Source organism: Sphaerodactylus townsendi, linkage group LG01 (assembly GCF_021028975.2).
Source record: "Sphaerodactylus townsendi isolate TG3544 linkage group LG01, MPM_Stown_v2.3, whole genome shotgun sequence".
NCBI lineage: Eukaryota > Metazoa > Chordata > Lepidosauria > Squamata > Sphaerodactylidae > Sphaerodactylus > Sphaerodactylus townsendi.
In genome coordinates, this window is record NC_059425.1 from 76,890,130 (window position 1) to 76,915,181 (window position 25,052).

The following is a 25,052-nucleotide window of genomic DNA, read 5'->3' on the forward strand; positions in this document are numbered from 1 at the left end:
CGTGAAGGGCCTTTCTCATGGATAGCTAGGAGGACATCTTGTGTGGTTCTTCCTTACCCTTTTGCTAGGAGGCAGGAAAAGCTTTCACATCACTTCCTGTATTTTATTTATTTTATTTACTATTTGGTTTTCTATACCGCCCTAACCCCAGGGGACTTGGGGAGGTGTACAACATAACATTTCACCAATATGAGCTGGGAAGCCATCTTCTTCCCAATAACCGGAACTGGCACAGCAGTAACTCTATTCCAAAGAGACGTAAGTTGGAAGCAACAAAACAAACAGCGAAAGCTCAGGCTCACATGAAACACAATGAAAGAACATTGGAATATGAAACAAAAATGTACAACTGTATCAGGGACTGATGGAGAACCAGGGAGGGCCAAGATGTTCTCCTAGCCATCCATGAGAAAGGCCTTCATGGTAAGTATCCAATGGACCCTTATCATGGAGGCGGAGGACATCTTGTGTGGGACCTCCCCGAGCAGTGGCCCGAATACGGGTGGGTACTTATCAGTCCCCAATAATGTGTTCTCTTTAAGAACTCTTCTGCCAAAAACAGTCTGGACAGAAAAGAATGAGTGTATCCTGTAGTGCCTAATGAAAGAGGAAATTGAAGGCCAGGGGAAGCCTTACAAATTTCCTAGACAAAAGCATGATTTCTAAACGCTGCATTTGTAGCTGCCCTTCGTATTGAATGTGCAGTGACATCCTCCGGTATCGGAGATGCAGAGGCCTTGTCGGCCTCAATTATGCATGCCTTGAGGGAAGAGCTGATAGAGGCATTGGACATTTGTCTGTCCAGATTAGGTTGAGTCACATTCACAAAGAAACGGTCAGTTTTTCATATGTGTTCTGTTCTGATGATGAATGCTTTTAGGGAGCGTCTCACATCTAAGTTGTGCCATAACCTTTCCCTTGGGTGAGAAGGGTTTGGACAAAAATTTGGCACAACAATCTCCTGCCATAGATGGAATGGAGAATTTACCTTGGGTAAAAAGGTCAGGTCAGTATGGAGTACTACCCTGTCCTTGTGAAAAGTGCAAAAATATGAGCTGATCGAAAGCACTCTTAATTCAGACACTCTCCTGGCAGAAGTTATTGCCACTAAAAATAGCACTTCCATTCTGAGCCACCTTAATGTGATAGTTTGCACTGGCTCGAATGGAGACTTGGTCAGAGCCATTAGGACTAGATGAAGTCACCAAGAATAACAGGTGGTTGGAAGAGACATACCCCCTTTAGGAAGCTGACAATGTCTGGGTGTCTGGAAAGAGGCATGCCCCTGTTGGCTGGACAGACAGTAGACAAGGCTACCACTTACCATTGCAGAGTGGAGCTGTGGAGACCCATGTTGAAGCCATGCTGCAGAAAATCAAGAATCTCATTAGTGGAGTTATGTCAGGATCTACACCGTGACATCTGCTCCACTTCACAATTGCTTTCCAGGACAAATTGTATATGTTGATTGTGGAATGCTTGCATGAAGCCAAGATGGTGAAAGTAACCCTTTTCTGAGTATCCTTTCATCTTCAACCTATTCCTCTCAAGAGCCAGGAAGTCAGCTTGAGCCATTCTGGATCTGGATGCCACAGGGGCCCCTAAATTAGCAGGTCTGGGATGATTGGAAAACTGAGAGGTGGAGATTGACATCTGTAGAATTGTTGAGTACCATGGCCATCTGGTGAGTACCATGGCCATCATGAAGCGACTAGAATGACTGTCGTCTTTTCGGTGGATATCTTCCGTAGAATCCGCAGCAGAAGTGTGAATGGTGGGAAGGCATACAGCAAGCTAGGGGGCCAAGGTGTTGTCAGTGCATCCATTGCTTCGGCTGCTGGATGATGATGGTGTGTCATGAACCGAGGGAGTTTAAAGTTGCCTGAGGAGCAAACAAGTCAATCGCCAGGTTGCCTAGCTGTTGCCAGATCATCTGGAAGATCCGTGGCTTGAGCTTCCATTCTCCCTCCAACATCTACTGCCGGCTGAGCCAGTCAGCTCTGGTATTCAGCACGCCCTGAATGTATTTGGCCGCTAATGACTGAAGATGTTTTTCCACTCGCCTCAGGATCCTGGAAGCCTCTTGGTGTAATTTCAAGGATCTGGATCCCCCCGATTGTTGACATACATCTTTGCAGTTGTATTGTCGGTCTTGATCAGGACTTGCTGATGTTGAAGCTGTGGGCGGAAGTGTTGCAGGGCTAGAAATATGGTGCTGGTTTCAAATCTGTTGAAGGGCAACTTAGATTCTTCTTTTGACCACTGTCCTTGGATGAATTGATGATGAAGGGTCACTCCCCAACCCTGTAAGCTGGCATCGGTGAACAGATGTGGGCGAGCTTGGTGCAGATAGGTCTTCCCTTGGTTCAGGTTGGATCATAGGGCCCACCACTGCAGATTGGTTCAAAGGGAGTTGGGGACTGACAGAGTCTTGTCCTGTTTCTGCATGATTCGAGACTGGAAGGGGTGTAGAAATTGTTGCAGCGGCCATGCGTGGAACCTGCCCCATTGCGTGAAGTCTATGACTGAGATCAACAGTCCCATCAGGCTGGCCAGTAGCAGGAGCTTCGCCGTCCTGGCCAAAATCACTGCTGCTACCGAGAGCTAGATTTTCAGGATCTTGTACCTGGGAATGAATAAGGTGTCCCGAGTGGTGTCTATCACAGCTCCAAGGTGTTGTATCGTCTGGGATGGAGTCAGCATGCTCTTGTTGAAATTGATCAGGAAACCATGTTGAGAAAGGACTCTCTGAACTCTTTGGACGTCTCACAATGCCTGATCGTGAGACCTTGACCTGATGAGAAGGTCGTCGAGGTAGGTTCCCTCAACAAGATGACTGGCACAAGAAGAACCTTTGAAAAGGTCCTGGGGGCTGTGGCGAGCCCGAACAGGAGCGCCCTGAACTGAAAGTGTTGGTTTTGAATAGCAAATCTGAGAAATTTGCAGTGGGCTGGATTGATTGCTATGTGGAGGTAGGCCTCTGTCAAGTCCAATGACTGAGACCTTGCCTTGTTTCAGAAGGGTGATTGCCAGGGGGATTCCTCGCTGTTTTCAATGCCAGGCACGCTGTTGCTCTTTGGTGGTGGTGCCAGCAAGAACGCAGCTGCAAGACAACGCACCCTGGGAAGGCATTCAACTAGGTTGAGGAGCAACACGGCGCTTCTTGAGCTCAGTAGTGGTTGTGCTGTCCATCAGTCAGGTTGCTTGGTTTTCTTGCGGCAACGACCGTTTGCTCTGCTCGGGGGGAGGCTTTGGGCTTCCCGAGTGAGTTTGTGGCACCCAGTCTCGATTCTGAACTGCCCTGGTCGCTTCAGCTGCAGAGTGGGCAAACATCTCCCTTTCAGGGGAAAGGAGCCAGTCACCATATTTAGGTGGGCTGAGGAGAAAAACAGCGGGAAAAGAAGGCTGCGTGGCCTTGGGAGCCGATGCAGCTTAGCTCGCTCCAAATGCACAAACTAGCTCAGAGCTATAGGCACAACAAACAAAGGGATGCAATCACAAAGAAGACAGACGGAAGGAATCAAAGATCAGTTTCTGTAAGAGCCTGAAGAAACCATGTACTCCCTGCAGAGGCAGAAATTAAACTGGGGAGGAGATGGCTTCCCAGGCTCATACACGAAGTGACGTGAAAGCTTTTCCTACCTCCTAGCAAAAGGGAAAGGAAGACCCACACAAGATGTCCTCTGCCTCCATGAGAAGTCATACCATCACAAGTTAAACCAGAAATGCTCAGTACTCTGTCTAGTTCCATAACCTGATCAACCTCTAGCACAAGAAACATAAACACTCAGACTGTATAAGACAACTTCATCATGAAACAGTGCTTCTGTCAGTTGTGGGTATCTTTCCTCCAAGTTCACACGACTATCCACACATGCACTTACACTGATTTTTACTGTTTGGATTCTTTTGAGAAACAGAACTAATACAATTAAGGTAAATTAACAGTAAGATGGTGCTTGTTAAGCCTTGTATTTCCAGCAACTCTCATACCTCCTATCTAGGTTACACAAATTGTCCTGCTACAGAATGATTCAACAAGCCATGTAGAAATACATTCGTAGGACTCAAACTATTTTAGATTAACACTTGGGCAAATACAGCATGATTCCTAAAGCCTTGATCAGGAGCCTTCAAGCAGACATGCACTGAGCCATCTCCATAATCTTATGTTATCTGTACAAAAGGTAGACAGACTTACCAGCAGTTCTTTTAACAGTAGTCTTCTTCTTCCTTCAGCCTACAACTGAGTCCTTATACTAAGCGTAATGGCTCCACCTACCAGGAAGCAAAAGAATTGTCAATCAAGAAGATCAAAAGGTACCACCGTGCCCTTAAAAGATTTCCTTCAGGATAAGTACATACCACAAAAGGTGACAGAAAAATATTACTTAAAATTCACTCAGGAGAGATGAGATTATTAAAGAAATGTACTGAGAGTTTGAAAAGAAGGGAAAAGAATGTATTGTCGAAGGCTTTCACGGCCGGAATCACTTGGGTGCTGTGTGGTTTCCGGGCTGTATGGCCGTGTTCTAGCAGCATTCTCTCCTGACGTTTCGCCTGCATCTGTGGCTGGCATCTTCAGAGGATCTTGGGATCCTCATCTTCAGCATTCTCTCCTGACGTTTCGCCTGCATCTGTGGCTGGCATCTTCAGAGGATCTTGGGATCCTCATCTTCATATCCTCTGAAGATGCCAGCCACAGATGCAGGCGAAATGTCAGGAGAGAAAGCTGCTAGAGCACGGCCATACAGCCCGGAAACCACAAAGCACCCAAGGGAAAAGAATGTTTGCTGGAGTAGTTCTACTTTGTTTCCTTTTCAACTTCCATAAAATTAGGGCCTTTAACTCAATATAAAAGTTAATCTGGAAAGCCCAGTCATTACCCAAGAGCTGTATAAAAAAACCAAAAAAATAAAATAAATAAATCCCACAGGACAGAAGTAGCAAAAGGGAAACACAGTTTTCCTCAGCTGAATGTATAAATTTGCCAGCTGAATTACATACTTCTGCTTTTTACTATCTGGCGAATATACAGTTTTATAAACATGTACAGCTGTTCATATACATAATTATGCCAAGATTTCATATGTTCTGCATTTTCTAACGTGCTTCTTATTAAAAGCAGAAGTACTGTATATGTTTAGGACATCACAATATGGAAGGCTGCATTTAAAGACACTCTCCTTTAAGACTTAGTATCTAGCTTCACTGCATACATAATTGCTTTAAAAAATCTTAACAACCTAATCTAAGGAGAGGGTGTCTCATACCCTCCATTAATGAAGATCAAATTCAATATCTCGCTTCAACCTTTGTCTGGAACTCAAGTTGATCCTATCATGTTCTGAAGTAAAAACACATTTGTTACTTTGAATAGGACACACTTTACAGCCTGTCCAAAATACAACAAAATATATCAGTAGTGGAGTTATTCTTATTTTAGAGCCTATATAATACTTGGTATATGGCCCATTTTTTAAAATTTCAGAAATTCCAGGTCCCATCTATGCTGATGTGTCTTTATATACCAGTCCTGTATTGCAAGTTACAACACTCTACAGTTCTAATGAGGGGAAATTAGTAGAAGAGGCATTTTAATAGTGCTATATTGTTATTTATTGTCATATTTATTGTTTATTGACATAGATGATGCTCCATGTACGTTGTAACACACCTGTTTGTTGATGAGTTTATATATTTGTATCACACAGGTGCACTTTATATCACATTATATGTATTAGCATTTGATATCAATTGGCCATTGGAGAGTGTTTTGTGTTGTTTGGTATACTATTCTATATTTTACTACAAGAAAACAGTAAATGGTACATGAATTGGGTTTTAAATCCTGAACATCTTAAAAGATTTAAGAGTGACGGGAATTTGTTTAACTTTTTAATGAAAATAGATTCATTTTAATACTCGGCTTTATTTAGACATATGTTCATGCAGTATGGTGGGGAAAGGGCTGTCAGTCACAGATGATTTCATGATGACCCTGCAGAGTTTTCAAGGTAAGAAATATTCAGGCAGTATGCTGCATGTTTTCCTTGCAGATATTAACTCACTGCACTCATCTTATATTCACTCAAAACTTATACTCACTCAATTTTTTTTGCCAGTTAACTGTATTCAGTCCCCTTTCAAACTTAAATGAATAATTTAAATGCTTAATGTTCACAAAAGACAGTAAGTATATGAGGATACAAGCCTGGCCATGTACAAACACTGGAGTTCATCCATGCTTCTCAGTCTTTCTAACATGATTGATCTGAAGCACAATGGCCTGCCAGACTTTTCAGGGGGACAAACATCGTGAAAGGTAGCAAATATCTGATGGGAACTGTTTGTACAATTCACAGTCAAGGAACGAGTTATGTATGCTGTATCCATCTCTGAAAGAGGGAATCTAGTGCAAGTTCTCACCAGTAATGTCCACAAAAAATTTTCTGCCCCACAATTTTTCTTCCCACGTATGTAAATATAGCCTATCTATAGTTGACAGGGCTATTGTGCTGCAAATCAATCATGTTAGATGTGCTAAATGTGGAATATGAAGCATGGTACAAATACTTGGTTTTTGTATCTCCCTGTATATTTTCCTGCTAAATAATGCTAAATATTTGCATTATTTTAATCTCAACTGGAAAATATGCTAATTGAAACATATACCCCTTTTATGGTATCCTCACTAAGCCATCAATGACAAAAACCACCTTTTAGATGCTGCTGCCTCATAAAGTATTCCTATTCATTATTGGTGCCCAGAAATAGCTGGCAGGAAAAAAAATGCAAGGTTGGTTTTAAAAAGTCATATTAAAAGACAAACACTGTATAAGAGATAGACTAAAAAAATAGCAGTTATATATTTCCCATTAACATTAGCCAATTTTCATTCGAAATATTCTTTATACAAACTGTTTTTAGCAGAGTACTGCAGATCTTCCCTGAACCACTGAATAGTTAATTGGTAATTTGGGATAAAGTTTGTTGCAATTCACAGGTATAGGATCCAGAAGTCTTACTTTTCCAAACACAGATGCAATCTGAGGTACTAAATTTGAATCATCATTAACTTATAATATTTCTCATATACTTTAATAGAAATTATGGGGGTAGGACTGTAATAACTGGCACTAATTCTACATACTTATTAGACTTAAACTTTGCAAGTACAAACCACAAGACAAAAGAACGTTGCATTCCCAAATATTTATGCAGCATTTATTCACAAGTAAATAAGTCAACAAGCATACACTGACTGCAGACCACAGTAATACAGATACAGGTTTGATAACCAGAACTTCTAAAAAAAATAATTTATAAACTCTGACCTTATAGAATAAACTATCCAGACGGCTGCCCATTTAAAATAAGAACTGGGACAGAACACAACGCTTTTCTCTTGATGGGCTGGAAGAGGAGAATATTATACCAGTGCTTTTCATTCTTCATACTGGCTCTGTGTGGGTATGTTAACACTGTGAGTGCATTTTTAACTGAATTTTAACTATTTCCTATAATATGAGAACATTTTAATTTTAAGCCTGCCCAGACCCTTTTGGATGGGACAGTCACAGAACCAACTTTTATTTATGTATGTATTGTTTTATTTTGGACTTATACCCTGTCTCCTCCCCTGACTCACAGTTTACATTTAGGTTAATTATTCAGTATAAAGCAAGAAATAACATTTGCATATTTTAATGCTTCTATAGATATAAAGTTTGCAGGAAGGGAAATAAATTTGAAAGGATACGTTCTATAAATTCTAAACTTCTCTTATTTAAGAACATGATAGCTATTATGTATAACGTTATGCTGTTTTTTAAAAATAGAAATGTCATAGTTTTTTTAATTCTTCTTTTTATTATATTCTATAACAGCACAAGCCAAAAGAAGCTCTGGTACCCTAAGCTTTTTGCTAGCTATGTTAGTCTGGCTGTGTTTGGAACTGTTGGAATTAAACTATTAACACTTTAACAAAGGGTCCATTGGATACTTACCGTGAAAGGACTTTCTCATGGACGGCTAAGAGGACATCTTGTGTAGATCTTCCTTTCCCTTTTGCTAGGAGGCAGGAAAAGCTTTCATGTCACTTCCTGCATGAGGCTGGGAAGCTATCTTCTCCCCAGTAAACTGAACTGGCAAAGCAGTAACTCTACTCCAACGAAAGATATAAGTAGGAAGCAACAAAACAAACAGCGAAAGCTCAGGCTCACATGAAACACAGTGAAAAAACAATGAACATATAACAATAACTAATAACTGTATCGGGGACTGATGGAGAACCAGGAAGGGCCAAGATGTCCTTCTAGCCATCCATGAGAAAGGCCCTTCATGGTAAGTATCCAATGGACCCTTCTCATGGAGGCGGAGGATATCCTGTGTGGGACCTCCCGGAGCAGTGTCCCAAATATGGGTGGTACTCATCAGTCCCCAATAATGTGTTCAAGAACTCTCCTGCCAAAAACAGTTTGGGCAGAAGAGAATGAGTGTATCCTGTAGTGCCTGGTGAAAGAGGAAATTGAAGACCAGGTGGCAGCCTTACAAATTTCCTCAACAGAGGCATGATTTTGGAATGCTGCATTAGTGGCTGCACTTTCGACTGAATGGGCAGTGATGCCATCCAGTACCGGAGTTACAGAGGCCTTGTAAGCCTCAATTATGCACGCTTTGAGGGAGGAACTGATGGAAGCCTTTGAATTTGTCCTTCCAAGTTTGGTTGAGAGACATTCACGAAAAGGCTGTTGGTTTTTGGAATGGGCTCTGTCCTGATGATGAAGGCTTTTCGAGACCATCTGACATCTAGGTTATGGCATAGCCTTGCTTTTGGGTGAGAAGGGTTTGGGCAGAAGTTTGGCATGACTATGTCTTGTTGAAGGTGAAATGGGGAATTCACCTTGGGCAAAAAGGTTGTGAAATGTGCAGAATTTTGAGCTCTTAATTCAGACACTCTTAATTCAGATACTCTACTGGCTAACGTTATTGCCACTAAAAATAGCACCTTCATTCTGAGCCACCTTAATGCGATGGTTTGCACTGGCTCAAAGGAGAACTTGGTCAGGGCCGTAAGGACAAGATGTAGTCGCCAAGATGGAAATCTAATGACAGGTGGTTGAGAGAGGCGCACCCCATTCAGAAAACTGACAATGTCTGGGTGCCTGGAGAGAGACGTGCCCATGATGGTAGGACAGATGGTAGGCAAGGCAACCACCTGTCATCGAAGAGTGGAGCAGCAGAGACCCATATCGAAGCCATGTTGCAGGAAATCAAGGATATTATTAGTGGAGGGATGTTCCGGATCTATACTGTGACGTCTGCACCACCTCACAAAGGCCTTCAGTGACGAATTATATATATTGATTGTAGAGCGCCTACGCGAAGCCAGGATGGTGGAGTTAACCTTGTTCGAATATCCTTTCAGCGGCAACCTGTTCGACTCAAGATTCAGGCAGTCAGCTTGAGCCAACTTGGATCTGGGTGCCGCAGAGGTGCCTCAGTTAGGAGGTCTGAGATGATCGGAAGACTGAGGGAAGTGGTGACTGACATTTTTAGGACTGTCGAGTACCATTGTCATCTGGGCCACGGGGGAGCGACTAAGATGACTGATGCTCTTTCTGTGGTTATCTTCTGTAGCATCTGCAGGGATTGCCATGAGGCCAGAGGTTCCCATGCATTACAGGCCCCATCCCAGGATGTTCTGGGGAGTACTCCATGGGAACGAAAGGTGTTCCTATTTGAGCCCTGGGGTTGGTCCTGTCATATGAATTTTGGCATGGCCTTCTTTTTATTCTTTGTCTTTATAAGGACCTGATCTAATTCTTTGCCAAAGAGCCCCCCCCCCGAAGTAGGGATAGCCTGCCACTACATGTTTGGAATGAGAGTCTGCCTGCCACGGGTGCAGCCAGGCGTTGAATCGGACAACCACTCCTGCGGCCATGTAACATGCCACCATAATCATGGCATCATTGGTGGCATCTGCTAAAAAGGCGTTAGCCAGAAGGACTCGTTCTACCCCTTGCCTAGACGCCTGCTCTTCAGAGGCAGGATGTCCAGAATCCTTTTAAACCAGACCATGGTGGCTCTGGCCACTGTAGAGGATGGGGTCAGTGCCTTAATGGCTGAAGCCAACCATTCATAGGATTTCCGCAGGACCGAGTTGGACTTCTTACCAAGTGGATCTTTAATATTATCCTCACCCTCCTTGGTGACTAGGCCTTCTGAGTGTAAGGTCCCTATGGGAGAATCCACTGTGGAGATTTTGAGCAGGCCATGGATTTATTGTGGCACTGCACACTGCTTCCTGAAAGAGGGTGGGAGTCCCTTATGGGTGGCGGGGCTCATCCATTCCCTCCTTAGGCACTTCTCGAAACACTCAACGATGGGGAAGAAACCCCGCTCTGTTTGTTCCTGAGGGAAATACTCAGCATACACCTGGGGACAGCCCTTAATTGGCTTGGACTAGGCCTGAGAAGAAGTGACCAAGGGGTCCTCTGCATCCTCGGGATCTTGAAAGTGTAGGGCTGTAATCATTTTGTTATTGAGGAACTGCAAGTCCTCCTGTTTGAAAAAATGCATAGATTGATCTGAGGGGCCTGGGGAAGCTTCTCTGAATCTGAAAAGTGATCTCCCTCTTCCCCCTCCTCCAGCTCATTGTCCCCTTCATCTCCAGAGAAAGGAAGGGGGTCCTGTTGATGATGGGTGCTGGAGTGTTCCCTATGGGAACTGTGGGAGGCGTCGGTGATATGGCTGGCATTGGGCTCAGGGACATGAACCTGTGCTCTACTGGGCTCCCTGGCCAAATGGTACTTTTGAATTTCCTCCTGCATAACAGCCCTAAACCTGTTAATGAGGGTTTCATTGGAGGCGCTGAGGTCAGGGGAAGTGTTACTCACAAGTAAAAAGTCAGGCGAGGAGCAATCCTCCATCTCCTCTCCTCCCCCTGGGGGTCCACAATCTTGCCTTGTCTCAGAAGGATGATTGTCAGGAGAATCCCTCGTTGTTTTAGGGGCCAAGAACTCCATTGCTCTTGGGAAGCTGATGATGCAGGCAGGAGCACAACCGCTAGACGAAGTGCCCTGGGAAGGCGTTTGGCTGGATTGAGGAGAAACACAGCGGGTTTTGCACTCCGTTGCAGCCGCGCCGTCTACAGGTCGGGCTGCTTGATTCTTACGCAGCCGTGATTGTTTGCTCTTCTCGGGGGGAGGCTTGGAGATTCCCGAGTGAGTTGGCGGCTCTAAAGCCCAATACTGAATTGCCCTCGTCGCCTCAACTGCAGAACAGGCAAAAATCTCCCTTCCAGAGGAGAAGGAGCGGGTCGCCATTTTGAGGTGGGCTGAAGAGAAAATGGTGGAAAAAGGGATCTGCATGGCCTTGGGAGCCGGTGCAGCTTAGTTCCCCCCAATTGCTCTAATAAAGAAGCTGAAGAGGTAGAATGGTGTGGGGCGCAAAATACAGAGAGACACACTCACAAACAGACAGACGGGATGAAAAAATCAGTCTCTGTAAGAGCCTGAAGAAACGATGAACTCCCTGTAGAGGCAGGAAATAAACTGGGGAGAAGATGGCTTCCCAGGTTCATACAGGAACTGACATGAAAGCTTTTCCTGCCTCCTAGCAAAAGGGAAAGGAAGACCCACACAAGATGTCCTCTGCCTCCATGAGAAAGGAAGATTTTATATACTTAATTGAATTCAACCCTTTATTAATGGAGCAAGTTCTCTAGTCTTTTTAGTACAGGCCGGTGCTCCTGAAAATCTATTCCTGAGAGCAGGGAAACCTCAGAAACACAAATGTTGCAGCAATAACAAAATAAGCGAAATCGTTCTCCTCTGATTTCATCTGCAAGTGGGTTGGACCCAACCACACAACAGCGATTCCACACAGTCACACAAAAATGTGTTTATCAAAAAGCAACAATGAAATTAGAGCCCCGACAATAAACACTAATCTTATTCTGGGGGTGGGGGGGGGGAGCATCTCCAGCATCACAGTATTAAGGATACTCCCTAAATCTGGTATTCAGTTCAACTTTGGAATACTAATATGTTCACTAACAAAACCATCACTATTAACTATAGTTGTAACTGGACAACATTATTACTATCACTATTTTATTTATAAAAATCATATAATAAATCTAGACTGCAGGTTCCAAATTTTCAGTTTTTCTTCCATGTGCTTTAGGGATATGAACAATCTTTTCAACTCTACTGTTACCTTGCTGCTTGTTCTTTTGTACAACAATCATTACAATTATAGACTTCGGGTTCTAGATTTTCAGTTTTTCTTCCATGTGCTTCAGGGATATGAATATTTTCAATATTCAAACAAGCTTTTCTAACTACTCTGTTATCTTACTGCTTTTTCTTATGTATATTTTCCAAACTCACATAAGATCTCAAATGCTGCAGAAAGAATCCAAAAGAGGCAAAAGAATTCAAGAGATGTACATGTCTATAGTGTAAAGGAATTTAAAAAATATGTAAACCAGGCCATGTTATTAGAATGCATTGTAGGGAATAAAGGGCAATTAAACTACTTCTTTAAAAGCTGGTCCTAAAAAGCATTTCACTCATTCTACATGAGAACATATGAGAGACTCTGCTAAAATTGCCTATTTTTCAACAGAAATAAGGGAAAATCTTCAGGAAAGAATGAGAAAACCTCTTAGTTAAATTTCCAAGGCTTTCAAAACTCTACAGGTCTTAACTTCATAACTACAAATGATTCACAAATTTTTAAGCACTTCCTTCTGCTGTAGTCACTTCAGCTACATAAAAAACAGCCCTGAAGGCTAGGGGACACTGCAAAGTGATGTAAAGGATATGGCCAAGAGTGATACTTGCTAAATTCCCAAATCCCACACCTACCAACAAACTCATAACTCATGTATACATGGCCCAATAACAATTTTAACTCTACGAATCATATAAAACAAGCTTGTACTTTTTATCTGTAATGTTTGTGATTGCCCAGACACTCTTATATATATTAGAGTAGTGAATGTATGTACTAATGTACAAAACATTAAATGTACTTCATACTTGTACTTGCTCAAGAAAAAATATTCAACCAAGAGAGAAGGCACTAAGACAGTTCATTGGGTTTTTTATTCCTCTGGAGTATCACAAGAAAGCAAATGAAGGAGTAACATTAAAATATGCCAGACAGTCTGCACTTAGTGATTCCCAATGCGATGCTCACTACTGTGATTCCTGATGCTCACTCTCTTATTTCCTGAGGCAGGAAAGTAACTGGAGATCAAGATGGGCAACCAAGCAGTTCACAGGAAGTGACAGTTTTGAAGTTCCTGCCTCCTTGAGAATGGGTTGGAAAACACCCATCAAGATGTCCTCCACCTCCAGGAGAAACAGATGTCTGCACTATAAACTAACATTTAGCTTGGAATCTCCAAATATTTTGCCACTTGAACCAGTTCCCATGGCAGTCAATGTAGTTGGCTGCATTCCCTCCAATGGCAACCATTTTATAGTATTTGCCCACTCTATGTTCTCAAACTGCCACAATTGAACAATGTTAGGTAGCCATAACATGGAGCAACAAAAATTGTCTTGTACTCCCTTACTTCCACACATGCATACTAAGGAAAATTATACTCCAACAGTTGTTCAGATCATTAAATTCACACCATATAGTTGAACTGCTTCCCTGTCAAACACATACCAGAATAAGCACTCTATTAATTTACAATATTTATATCCTCATCTTTCTCCTAAACATCTCAGGACATAAGGAGCCTTACTGGCTTTCTCCTGAACACTTCAGGATCCAAAAAGGGTTTGCAGTTATAGCACTGTAGTTTTAATGTTATGACCATACTCTCACATGGCTAGATACCAAGGAACTTTTTGGCTTATTTAACAACACACATGCTTCTAGAAAGGTACTCCCGTTGGTGAAGGATAGAAGGAAATTGCTGCCACTGTGCTCCCCCCTCCCACTGTGCTCCAATGTTATCCCCAAGGATTCCATCAAAATGGCAAACAGCAGAGTATTAGGGTCTCAGTGTCTTGTGGAGAGCACCATCCTACAAGCTCCACTCCACTTGTTGTATTCCGACTCCAACCTAGAATGATTACAAAAAATTACATTCCACAATCAATAAATACTAATATAAAGGTGTCATGAATGTTAAAATTGTTAGAGAGGAGATGAAGGTTGGAAACAAATTTGTACTTGCCAAGTAGGATTTGGACTAAGCTTTTCTTCTACTGCAAGTATTTAATTTGGGCAAAGCTAGAGGCAAGCAAGATCCTTTGGTGAATGCCAACAGGCAAGAGACAAGGGGCCCTTGCTCCCTGGCTCTTAGCCCCTGGCTCACATCCTGTGGCCCTGACAGAGCCAGTGCAAGTTATATTCTTTTTTCCATTTTTTGCCTAAATTTATATTTTTCTGTTTCTTTGTAAGCTATTTTGTATTTCCAGTGGACCAGAAATAAATACATCTAAGTGAAAACAATTTAAACTCAACACATTCGTGATGGTAGCAAACCTATTTCCTCAATCATATACAAAGACTGGGGCTCGTCCCAAGGGCAAAAGGAGCATTTAGTAAGTTAAGCCACCACTACACACACCAGGTTATTTCTTTGATAGCTCTTACTCCAGGTGCATTTTTTATTGCTAGACTCACTTCTGTTATCTGAGTTCATTTCAGATCTGTGCAAAAGTATGACAACAGGAAGTTATGGGAACCCCCCACTTGGTCTTCAAGTCAGGTTGTGATATATATGAGAGACTGTGGCATACAGTTGCGCGTAGAATGATCCCAGACTACACATACATATAAATGAAAATGCAAGATTTGAGAGAAAATTAAAATGCCTTGAACTGATTTCTATGTGAACAGGAGAAAATACCTCATGAAGAAAAGATAACTGCATGTCACCTGCATAACGCAGCGTACTCGAATGACAAAATTAATATTATCAGGGATGGAAAAGAGCATGCAAGAGACAAGAACAAAATCTGAAAGTTAGTAGTAGTAATCATCCTGAGGGAAAAAAAAATACAAAAACAATTAAGCTTAAAACAACATTATTGAACTTCACTTTTATTGTCTTGTTTTAAAGGCAACAAAGGCTGTCAGAAATCAAATCTCGTACCAGGATTTCTGCTTCTGTGATAAATCAATAGTGTTCAGATGGGCACCCAATCGGTGAACCCGTGAGCACTTGGAATACTAAGAAAGGATAGTGGGCATCATCATAAAACAACTGTAGATTGGGGGCATCGTCAGCTCTGCTGCTGGAATACAGATCCCTACACTAATGCAGGAAAAAGCTGCAAAACTCATGCACATTCAGTCTGTTTTGCTAGCAAGCAGAGGACAAACTGCCTTTGCCTTGAATGAGCTCACTGCTTTTTAGATGATCAGCTGGCATGGAGTAAGCTGAAGCAGCTCCCCTGTCCCCCTCCCATTTATTTAAGACCCTTGTGAATACACAAATATACAGTCAACCATCAAAGAAGCAAGCACAGGCCCAAAAATACACTGGGAAGCACTATGCTGAAGACTGTTGTTGTACAGCATACTAAAGACCTTATCTGTACCAAGAACTTTAATCACCCATAAAGAAATAGCTATATGCAGTGGTGGGATTCAGCAGGTTCGCACCATTTCACCATTGTTAAAATGCCTCTTGTAAACAACTGCTTGTTAAATTATTTAAATCCCACCTCCAGAACCAGTTGTTAAATTATTTGAATCCCACCACTGGCTGTATGTATATATTTCTACTGCACAATCTTCTTATTTGAATATATAAACATATATGAAAACCAGGACAAATGATTTAATGTGGTCTGATGGTGTTTTCCTTTAAATATGATTCCCTTAGTTCTTGAAATGATAAAAGTCTACAATTACATTGCCAAGCCTAAAAAGGCTCAAGCCCATTTAAACCTGAAGCCCTCACTTAAACCAGAACAACTTTCTATCTACTGTAAATTTTATTACATGCCTTGATTGTTAATGGGAATTCCTGAAACAAAAAATATAGAGTTGGCATATATGGTCAAGCAGAAAGCCGCTCTACCAATAAGCCATGTGCTAAACAGGAATTAAATTTCATGCACAAAGCATGATAAATAGCTACTCCATTATTCATAAAAATGTATAACCAAGGCTGTTTGATATTTTATTGTGGAACAGCTATACAACCAATTAAACTGAAACAGAAAACCTCAGGATAAACACTGAAGTCCCACATTTCAAATGTTGAACGACTTCATCATGTAAGGTGAGGAACATACTTTGCAGGACATTACAGTGTACTTTCATTATATGAATGTCTGTTTATATCTGAACATTTTTAGGATATGTACGTTTAAAAACAATTTCTGCACTTTATACAACACATTTTTTTGTGAACTGTAGGGATTATCTCTAGCTCTATTATCCTTGGAATATCTGTAATCAAGATTTTACCAACTTGTTTTTGTTTATGAATTGTAACATTTTCATTGGTGCATAATGTTGTAAGGCATTTGAGTCATCTTTAATAAGTGAAAGGTGATTCACAGGCACTTGGTTGCTAAACATTTAACATGAAGAAAATTTCTGGAGACCTCAAACTTACTCAACAGAAGTTATTTTGCTACTGTTGCTATTTATTTAAGTTATTAAATTATGCCTCACTACACAGCAACTGTGGAAACGTTTAGCATTTGGCCTATTATCCAATATCTACTCCCCCCCCCCCCGCAAAAAAACCCCAGCATTAACTACTGTGGAACAGAGAAAGCCAAGTAATATGAAGACTGAAACCCTGATGCTAGAATGTTAAGCATTTCCTTTGCAAGTTTATCTGTTAGCCAAAGGTCAGAGAACATCTGACAGACAGTATTCTTAATTCCTAGGTGAATATTCTCTTTACTTTTCCAAAATCATTTTTGTGTCCACAGTGAAAAAGTTTCAAGTCAGTTTAATAAATTATAACAGGCATTATACAAATACAAATTGATAGCTCATGACAACTAGTTTTGCATGTTATACAAAAATACAGATCATACTTAAAATCCACACTTTAGAACACAGAACAAAATATAGTTTCTAACCCTTACACTAAAGCCTTCATTTTAACTATGAGAACTTAAATGAACATAATATCACTAACACCATTGGATGCAATACTGTAGTAACAACTGTAGTAACAACTGTAGTAACAACTAGGGAAATTGTTTTCTGTATAACACATGTTTTCTGGGATGACATGGAAAGATTTAATGCAGGGCCCCCCAACATGGTGCCCACCAATATCCTTCTTGGTGCCCACCGATTGTTTTTAGAAAGTAGGTGGGGCTCTTACCCAGGGCTTCTGACTGGCCACTGAAGATCTGATTAGTTACTGGTATTCAGATTTTAAAAAGCTGTTTCAGCAGCAGCTGCCACAAGTGTTTGCTTCATTCTCTCACCTCACTTTCACAGCATATTTTTAATTACTGCCCCCCCCTCCCCTGCACTTGCGCTTATTCTGTTTCTATGTAACTCTGACTGGTAGCCATTCTGTGGCAGAATCCACCACTCTGTGTCAGAATTCAAAAGGTGTCCACAGGTCCAAAAACATTAGTGACATCCAAAGTATTCACCAACTGATGCTCAAAGTAGTCCATCATTTTAAATCAATGTTCCTTTATTTACAACACTAGAACTAAAGTTTGAATCCTATTTTTACAGCTGTTTGAAGCTCAGAAAATAGCAGTTTAAGGCACCTTATTTCTCTCATAGAATAAAATGCCTTATTGCTTAACATCTTACGTTCTTAAGTCAAAATAATACTTTTCTTTTTACAGATGGAGAACTCTTCAGAGCTGCAAATATTTGTTCTCCACAACCCACAATGCAAACAGAACTTGCACAGCTACAAATGACTATAACAGCAGTGCAGACAAACATACTTTTTGGAGCAGAATTCAGAGAAAAGGATGACATTCATGCTGAACTTAAAAGGGACTGAGGGGGAACTATGAATTTGAGTTATGAAAACTGCAAATCCAATGAAGTACTGAACTTAAAATGTTATGGCCCAATCCAGATGGGGGTTAATGTGGCTGTGTTTCCACCAACCACGGGCACAAGGATCACCATGCCAGTGGAAGGGGCAAAGGAACTGGCAGCCAGTCACTCTTCAGCTTCACAGCAGTGAAACCTGGAACACAACGGACCACCATGGAGCTGTGCTGGTGTCCCAATTGGGTGCTGGCATGGGGTGGGGCATTCCCAGGGATGGTGCCAAAGTTAATTGGCTTCCACCCCAGGTTTATGTTTGCACCATGGCCTGGTTCATGTACCTATACCACCCTTCTGGGTGATGGAAATCCATTAAGCCCTATAGATGGCTTTCTGGCCCCCCCCCCCCCGCCTCACCTCTTTTTGACCCCCCCCCCCCAAATATACTAATGGAGATAGCAGTGGAAAAGTGAAACAGAAGGAAAGAGTCAAGTCCAAAGGACAATGGAAGGCATGCAACAGCTGAGAACCACTGAAAGCCCTCTGGGGTCACGGCACAAAGATTATGTATACATCTAGGTGCAGAAATGCATCTGGGATTTAAGAGCTGTATACGTCAACAGAATGTCCAGCTTCTACCCTCCCCTCTTTTTTTTCCACCCTCCTTGCTCCCCCTGCAGGGGTCCAGTTCCAATTAGATAGTGAAATAATAATAGAAGATGAGAACCATGTATTAAATTGAACTTGGGCTTGCAGGAGTTCATCTAATACTGCAATTTGCTAAGAATTATATTAAAATAGTAATATTCAGAAACCAATGAGTGAGCATTGCAATCTTGGCAAGAATTCATTTGTTGTCCTAAAAGGTGACTGTTTTTTTAAAAGAGTTTTAAAAAACTTTTAAAGTTAGTAGCAACTACTGGTTTCAGACTCTGCATGTGGTCTCTGGAATTATTTCAGCCATTTTCACAAAACAAAGTTGGGGGAGTGTGTTTTAATGACCTTAGACTTATACTTCAGAAACTATTACCTTATACTAGTGAAACAAAAAAGTTTTACAACTCTGAAGCTCAAACCAATGATATCTAAAACAGTTGTTTTACTAAATACATTTATTTTTAATCCTGAACCAAAACCACAATGGAACCATTCTTTTCAAATACTGAAAGGTGCAGCTAGTTCCCTAAATTAACTTGCTTACCAAATGTGGTAATATTCTGGATGCGAAATTTTCTTCTGTTGAATTTGATCACCGTAACATATACATGCTAAAAACTGTAAGATGAACAGGACAAGGAACTAGTGTAGTCAGAGTGCATCAAACTACATCTGAGAGACCTAGATAGGTTCAACTCTTCAATCCGCCACAGATGCTAGTCGGGTTCCCTGGGCCACTCATATGCATTCAACCCAGCCGACCTCACAGTTGTTATAAGAATAAAATGGGGAACAGAACAATGTAAGCCACTTAGGATACTCAATGGTGAAAGAACTGGGGTGTAACTGATGTAAATAACTATCAACCAAATACAAATTTAAAAGTGTTCAAGGTGTCAAGTCATGGAGAAACCCTCCACAATGCATGAATGCTCTTCATTCCACTTACAGAACAATGTAAAGCAAGAAAGGTCCAGAACACCTTTTCAAATTAGATGTAATGACTGCTATATGACATATATCTAAACAGCTACCAAGTCATGTTGGAAATGCTTTGTGAGAACAGCTTCTGGTATGTTCACTGTGTCATCACAAATCAAAGGTGAAGTGTTTCAAGACAGTAGGCTTAGAGAGCCATCATAGCACAGTGTTTAAGAGCAGCAGACTCTAATCTAGATAACTGGATTTGTTTCCCTGCTCCTCCCCATGAAGTCTGCTGGGTGACCTTGGGCTATTCACAGCTCTCTCAGAACTCTCACAAGGTGTCTGTCGTGGGGAGAGGAAGCGAAAGCATTTGCAAGCTGCTTTGAGACTTACAATTAAAACAAGTGGAGTATAAATTCAAATTCTTCTTCTTAAGTGTACAAACATCTACCTCGAGTAAGCAATTTGCCAGGAAGGAAGAGAAGACTTTTAGAACCACTGCACTTGGGATGAGCAACATATTAATGTTTGAATAATCTGGTCACAGTTCTATAATTAGCCCCACGGTCTTTTTGTAAAGAGAAGACCAGCTACACTATCAGCTTAATACCCAATTGACCGATAATCCTGAAATGCTACTACAAGAACTTTTACATGGCAACACGAAATTGCCATATACGCAGACCAGTACTCAATTAAAGTCAACATGATCTACTATGACTGGCATCAACTGTCTGGGGCTTCACATCATGTGCTAGAAATACAGAGGACTGAACCTGGATCATTCTGCATACAAAACAGGCATAAAACCACCAAGCTACCATTCCCACCTCTACCCCAGTCTTTCCACTAAAATCATTAGCATCTTCTGTAGTTCACATTTGATTTCTGCTAACTCAGATGAACTTCCTTGATAGCAGGAAGTTTAGCAGCTGATTAGTGAAAAGAGCTCCTTACCGAGTCACTTTTAACATTGTACAGATAACCTTTGTAATTACGTTTTGTCATTTATTCAGAAGGATAACAAGCAAAGACTTAGGGTATTTTATGGACAACATCAACTAGGCCAGATTGCACCAAGCACCGTAGTAATTATTTTTAATAAAGGCAACAACCAACAAATACAATAGTTTTAAACATAAATACAAAATCTAGCTTGAAATATGGAAAGGCAAGAACAAACAAGACAGCAGCTACCAAACGCATACCATTTCCTCATACTTTTGAAAAACAACTTTCCTACTTTAGAAATAAAACAAACTAAAGTGATGACAAAGGACTTTAGACTCAACCATAAAATTCACATGTAGCTGTAGTAACCTTAAACACCTACGCTATGTAAATGTAACATTCTTAGCAGCACACAACTGTGACTGACCCCTGCTTTATTTTAAACCAAGAAAAATGTTTTGCTTTTAGAAGTGCTGATTTTGCACAGCAGTATTTGTAATCATAATTTAGAAATTAGATAGGGAAGGTGTTTATGCATGCTAAGGACATGCTATGAGAAAGTATCACAATACTATATAGTTTACTGATAAAAATGATATTTTAATAGAAACTATCAAAACTAGATATTTTTAACCTTAGAACAGTGTATTATTGCATAATTTTTGCTTTCTGTAATCTGAATGGGTTAGCATCAAATATTTGCATTGCTTTGATTTTGGCATGTTGGAACTAGAATGGCAAGATAAGTGTCTCTTAATTTAAATATATATTTACAATATTTTATGGATGTAAAGGATCTTTGATATATTAATGGATACCAAGTTCTGACATTCAAAAGGGGAGAAAGGTATTTCTTTGCATTAAAAAACCATACCTAGTTATTTGATCATACATATTCCAGAAGCTTACTGGAGATTTCAATCTAGGATGCCATCACAAACTGAAACCTGACAGCTATGTACATCTAAAAAAAGGATTTGACGTGAATTGCTTTTTTATATAGTGTTCCTTAGAAAATGCTGGAATACCAGCTAAACCAGTTTTAGTTACTCAGCTACAGAAGGCAAGTATGTTTTAAATGGTGTTAAAAAGGTATTTTGCTCATTTCTAACCAACTTTAGGAAAATTTACTCTAAATTTATATTCCACATGTTACAGGAAAGCTTTACCATTTTATGAACTGCTTCAGAAAGTAGAAACACAGGCAATTCCTCCTTTCAAACAATTAACATGTTGGTGATTCCAGAGTTACAGAAAGCAAAGCAGCTTTGGCTATACAGATTGGTCACTGAACTATATCATTAGCTATGATACAATTACTTGCTTTAATAACTTCAAACAAAGCTATATAACTAACACACAATGCAATGTTCTATGTCTCATGTGTCTGTTGTAATAGACAGTTCACTGGTTACTGCAGCCTCCTAAAATGTTCCCTCAAAACAGTTGTCTGGGCAGACTGAGAAGAGGTAGATCAAGATAGTATATGAGGCAGAAAGAAATTCAGAGAGGGAGGAACATATGATCAGATCTTCAAATCATCACTGATGACTGCATTACAGATGCAGTTGATAACGTACTAATGTAAAAAGTTCCATCCAAGTCTCGGATTAATTTGTTTAGATGATATTAATTTCAATATTTACTCAAATGCAAGACTAGGTTATTTCCCCTAAGACTGCCATATAAATTAGGGGGGTGTCTTCAATTTCAAGGGGTTATCTTAAATTTGCATAAATGTTGGTTGGGCACAATAAAAACGTATGTATCACTGGAGGCATGTGTCTATATGGTAATAGTGGTATAACAATGTATTCTGTGTTCTACTTAATTAGCAATTAAGGGCACACAGAAAACACTTGATCAATTCCCTCTGAAAGGAAATTGTTCTTCTTAAAGTAGTTAGAGCAGCAAATACCAACATATTGGTGGATCCCGGGCCCAGAAAATGACCATCTGTCCTCAACCAGAGCCTGATGCTTCCCGGCTGCTCTGGTCCTGGCCTGGTGGAATGCTCTCCCAAGTGAGATCCAGGCATGCAAGATTTGCTTAATTTCTGCAGGGTTTGTAAAACAGGGAGATTTCCCCAGACCTAGGTCTATATTTCCCCTCCCATTTGTCCTTCCTTCTTTTCTTTTCTCTTCCCTTCCCTTTTTTCTCTATATGTTATTGTTCCACAACCTTGCTTTATCCTTTTCTGATTTGTTCCCTCCCTCTGAATTGGTTTATGATTTATCAGTTGAGATGCCAAGGGATTGATATCGTAATATGATATGTTTTACTGTATGGAATCATTTGTTATGAAGGGGAGGGCAGATTATAAAACTAACAAATAAAGGGCTGATTTGCACACATAATCTAATGCACTAGACTGAGACTACAAGAATTTTTCCCCTTAAACTGAGACTTTTACTCCACTAACATTGTGTGATACAGTTCAGGGCCTCCTAATTTTCTCTTTTTACCAAAATAATCACATTATAAGCCACTGTGGAAAGGTACAGCACTGTGAGCATGTGTACCCTGTAAACAGCAGTAGTGCTGATGAAAATTCAAAGAGGGCGTGTCAATTTGGTATTCATGAACAAGAATGGACAAAAACCTTTGCAGCTGTAACTCTGAACTGGGATCACACACTTTCCTTTAGTCCCTTCCTACTCATTAATAAATTCCATCCTTTAGCCTTCACTACAGTAATCTTGGCCATTAATCATGATTAACGATACCAGGATTCAAAACTAGTCAATCCTAATTCACAGCAGAAACCAGTTAGCATGAACTATTGCCAAAATGGTAAAGCCAGCATGAAATCCTGAAGCCCAAACCCAACAGTTTAGCTATGGAGAGGTAAAGATAACAACATATCACAGTTTAATCAGCTGCAATAGAATAAAATACATCACGTATCTACAACAGTACGTTGGATAAATTATATTTACAACCAATCAAGAAAATTATACAGCAGATTAACCATTTGCAAAAATCTTGAAAGGCAAATATTTATCTCCATTGTTAAAATATAGACTATCAAATGCTCCCATCTGCTCTCAGACTGAGTGACATTTGGACCTTGCTAGACTGAATTTATTCAAATGAGATAACCTTCCATTGTTTGCTTCTTCTTCCCAGACTGCAGGCAGTAATTAACTGTAAGCTTGGCAGCATGTAACAAAGGCCAACAAGATAGGGTCTTAAGATCCTGACCTGGAAAATCTGCTTTCTTTCTCCATTTAAATTTTTTTTTGTAATAGAGCCTGGCCTGATTAAGAATTCTGATGAGCCTGAAAGTTTGTGACATGTTTTCTGTCACTTTGGTTGGCCATGATAGAAAGGCATTACATAGATTTTGTTCCAGTTAAAAATAAAAAGTTATAAACTGCAAGTGGTAGACTGTTTCAAACGTCTCAGAGCTCCTCAGTATACATACACTAATTTGTGATTACAGGATAGCGCTCAGATCATATAAACTAATTCGGGATAACCTATTAAAACTTGGATCGTACACACTCTATTATTCAGCATTTGTAATAAGGAAATAGATGAAAGGTAGGGTTTGATAGATGAAAGGTAGGGCTCTTACTCTTCTACTCTAATCTTCTAATTATTATAAGGGTCCAGTCTGTGCTACTGGCCAGAACATGAGAACACATAAAATGTGAGTACAAATTGATGACATAAAACTAACAGAAGTATTCCAATGGTAACTTCTTGAGAGAATTTCCCAGCTGACAACCAGGAAAATGAAGTATGATATAAGTAATTACTTTGTTACATACACACAGGACAGGACACAGGTTCACAGTGGCTTCCTAACACATGCACTCTAAGAAAGACAAAAGCCTTACCCTAGACAAGACAGCACACTTGATTTTGCTGTTACATATTTAACTGTCCGGCGTGAGCAAGATGTTTGAAGATACAGTAACAACCAACAATACAGAACACAGCTATATTTGCAAACTATACAATTTTAACCAGCCTCCTTTCTTTGTAAGGATTTTCAAGAATGTACCGAGTAAAAATCTTAATTCATGATATGTAGCCAAAGCAATATACAATCACCAATCATTTTCTCCCCACAAGAACAACTTTTTATCTGCTGAGTACCCGTAAAATCAGAAATGTCTCATTAGTCAACAATACTGCTCTAATATCGCCAATATTGCATGCTTCTTAAAGTACAAAGAATTGCATCTTAAACCTTCAACATGATGTGCCATTAACAATTACAAGTCAAATACTAGTGAATACAGACTTACCTTCAATCTTTTTTAAAGCTGATAGGCAAGTATCCCGGCTTGGAAACTCAAAGGGATTACTACAGGTCCTAATAGTATCACATTCGCATTTTCCATTGATTATATTGCAGCCTGTTATCAGGTTTTCATTGCAAGGCTCAAATCCAAGCAGCTGATCATCCCAGTTTTCATCTAAAAACCAAAATGAAACAACTATAATACCAGCAGCTCATTAGTAATTTTCATTTAAGAGATCTATTTTGCCCAAGCGCCTATCCATCTAAAACATAAAATGTTAAAAAC

General features: G+C 40.4%; 1 protein-coding gene across 1 annotated transcript in view; it reads right to left on the reverse strand.

Moving 5' to 3' along the window:
- CRIM1 (cysteine rich transmembrane BMP regulator 1) overlaps window positions 1-25,052 on the reverse strand; it is a 174,129-nt gene that overhangs the window by 134,711 nt on the left and 14,366 nt on the right. Inside the window, exon 2 of the mRNA XM_048505050.1 lies at window positions 24,771-24,941. Coding sequence (XP_048361007.1) covers window positions 24,771-24,941 — 171 coding nt within the window. The remainder of the gene's footprint in view (window positions 1-24,770; window positions 24,942-25,052) is intronic.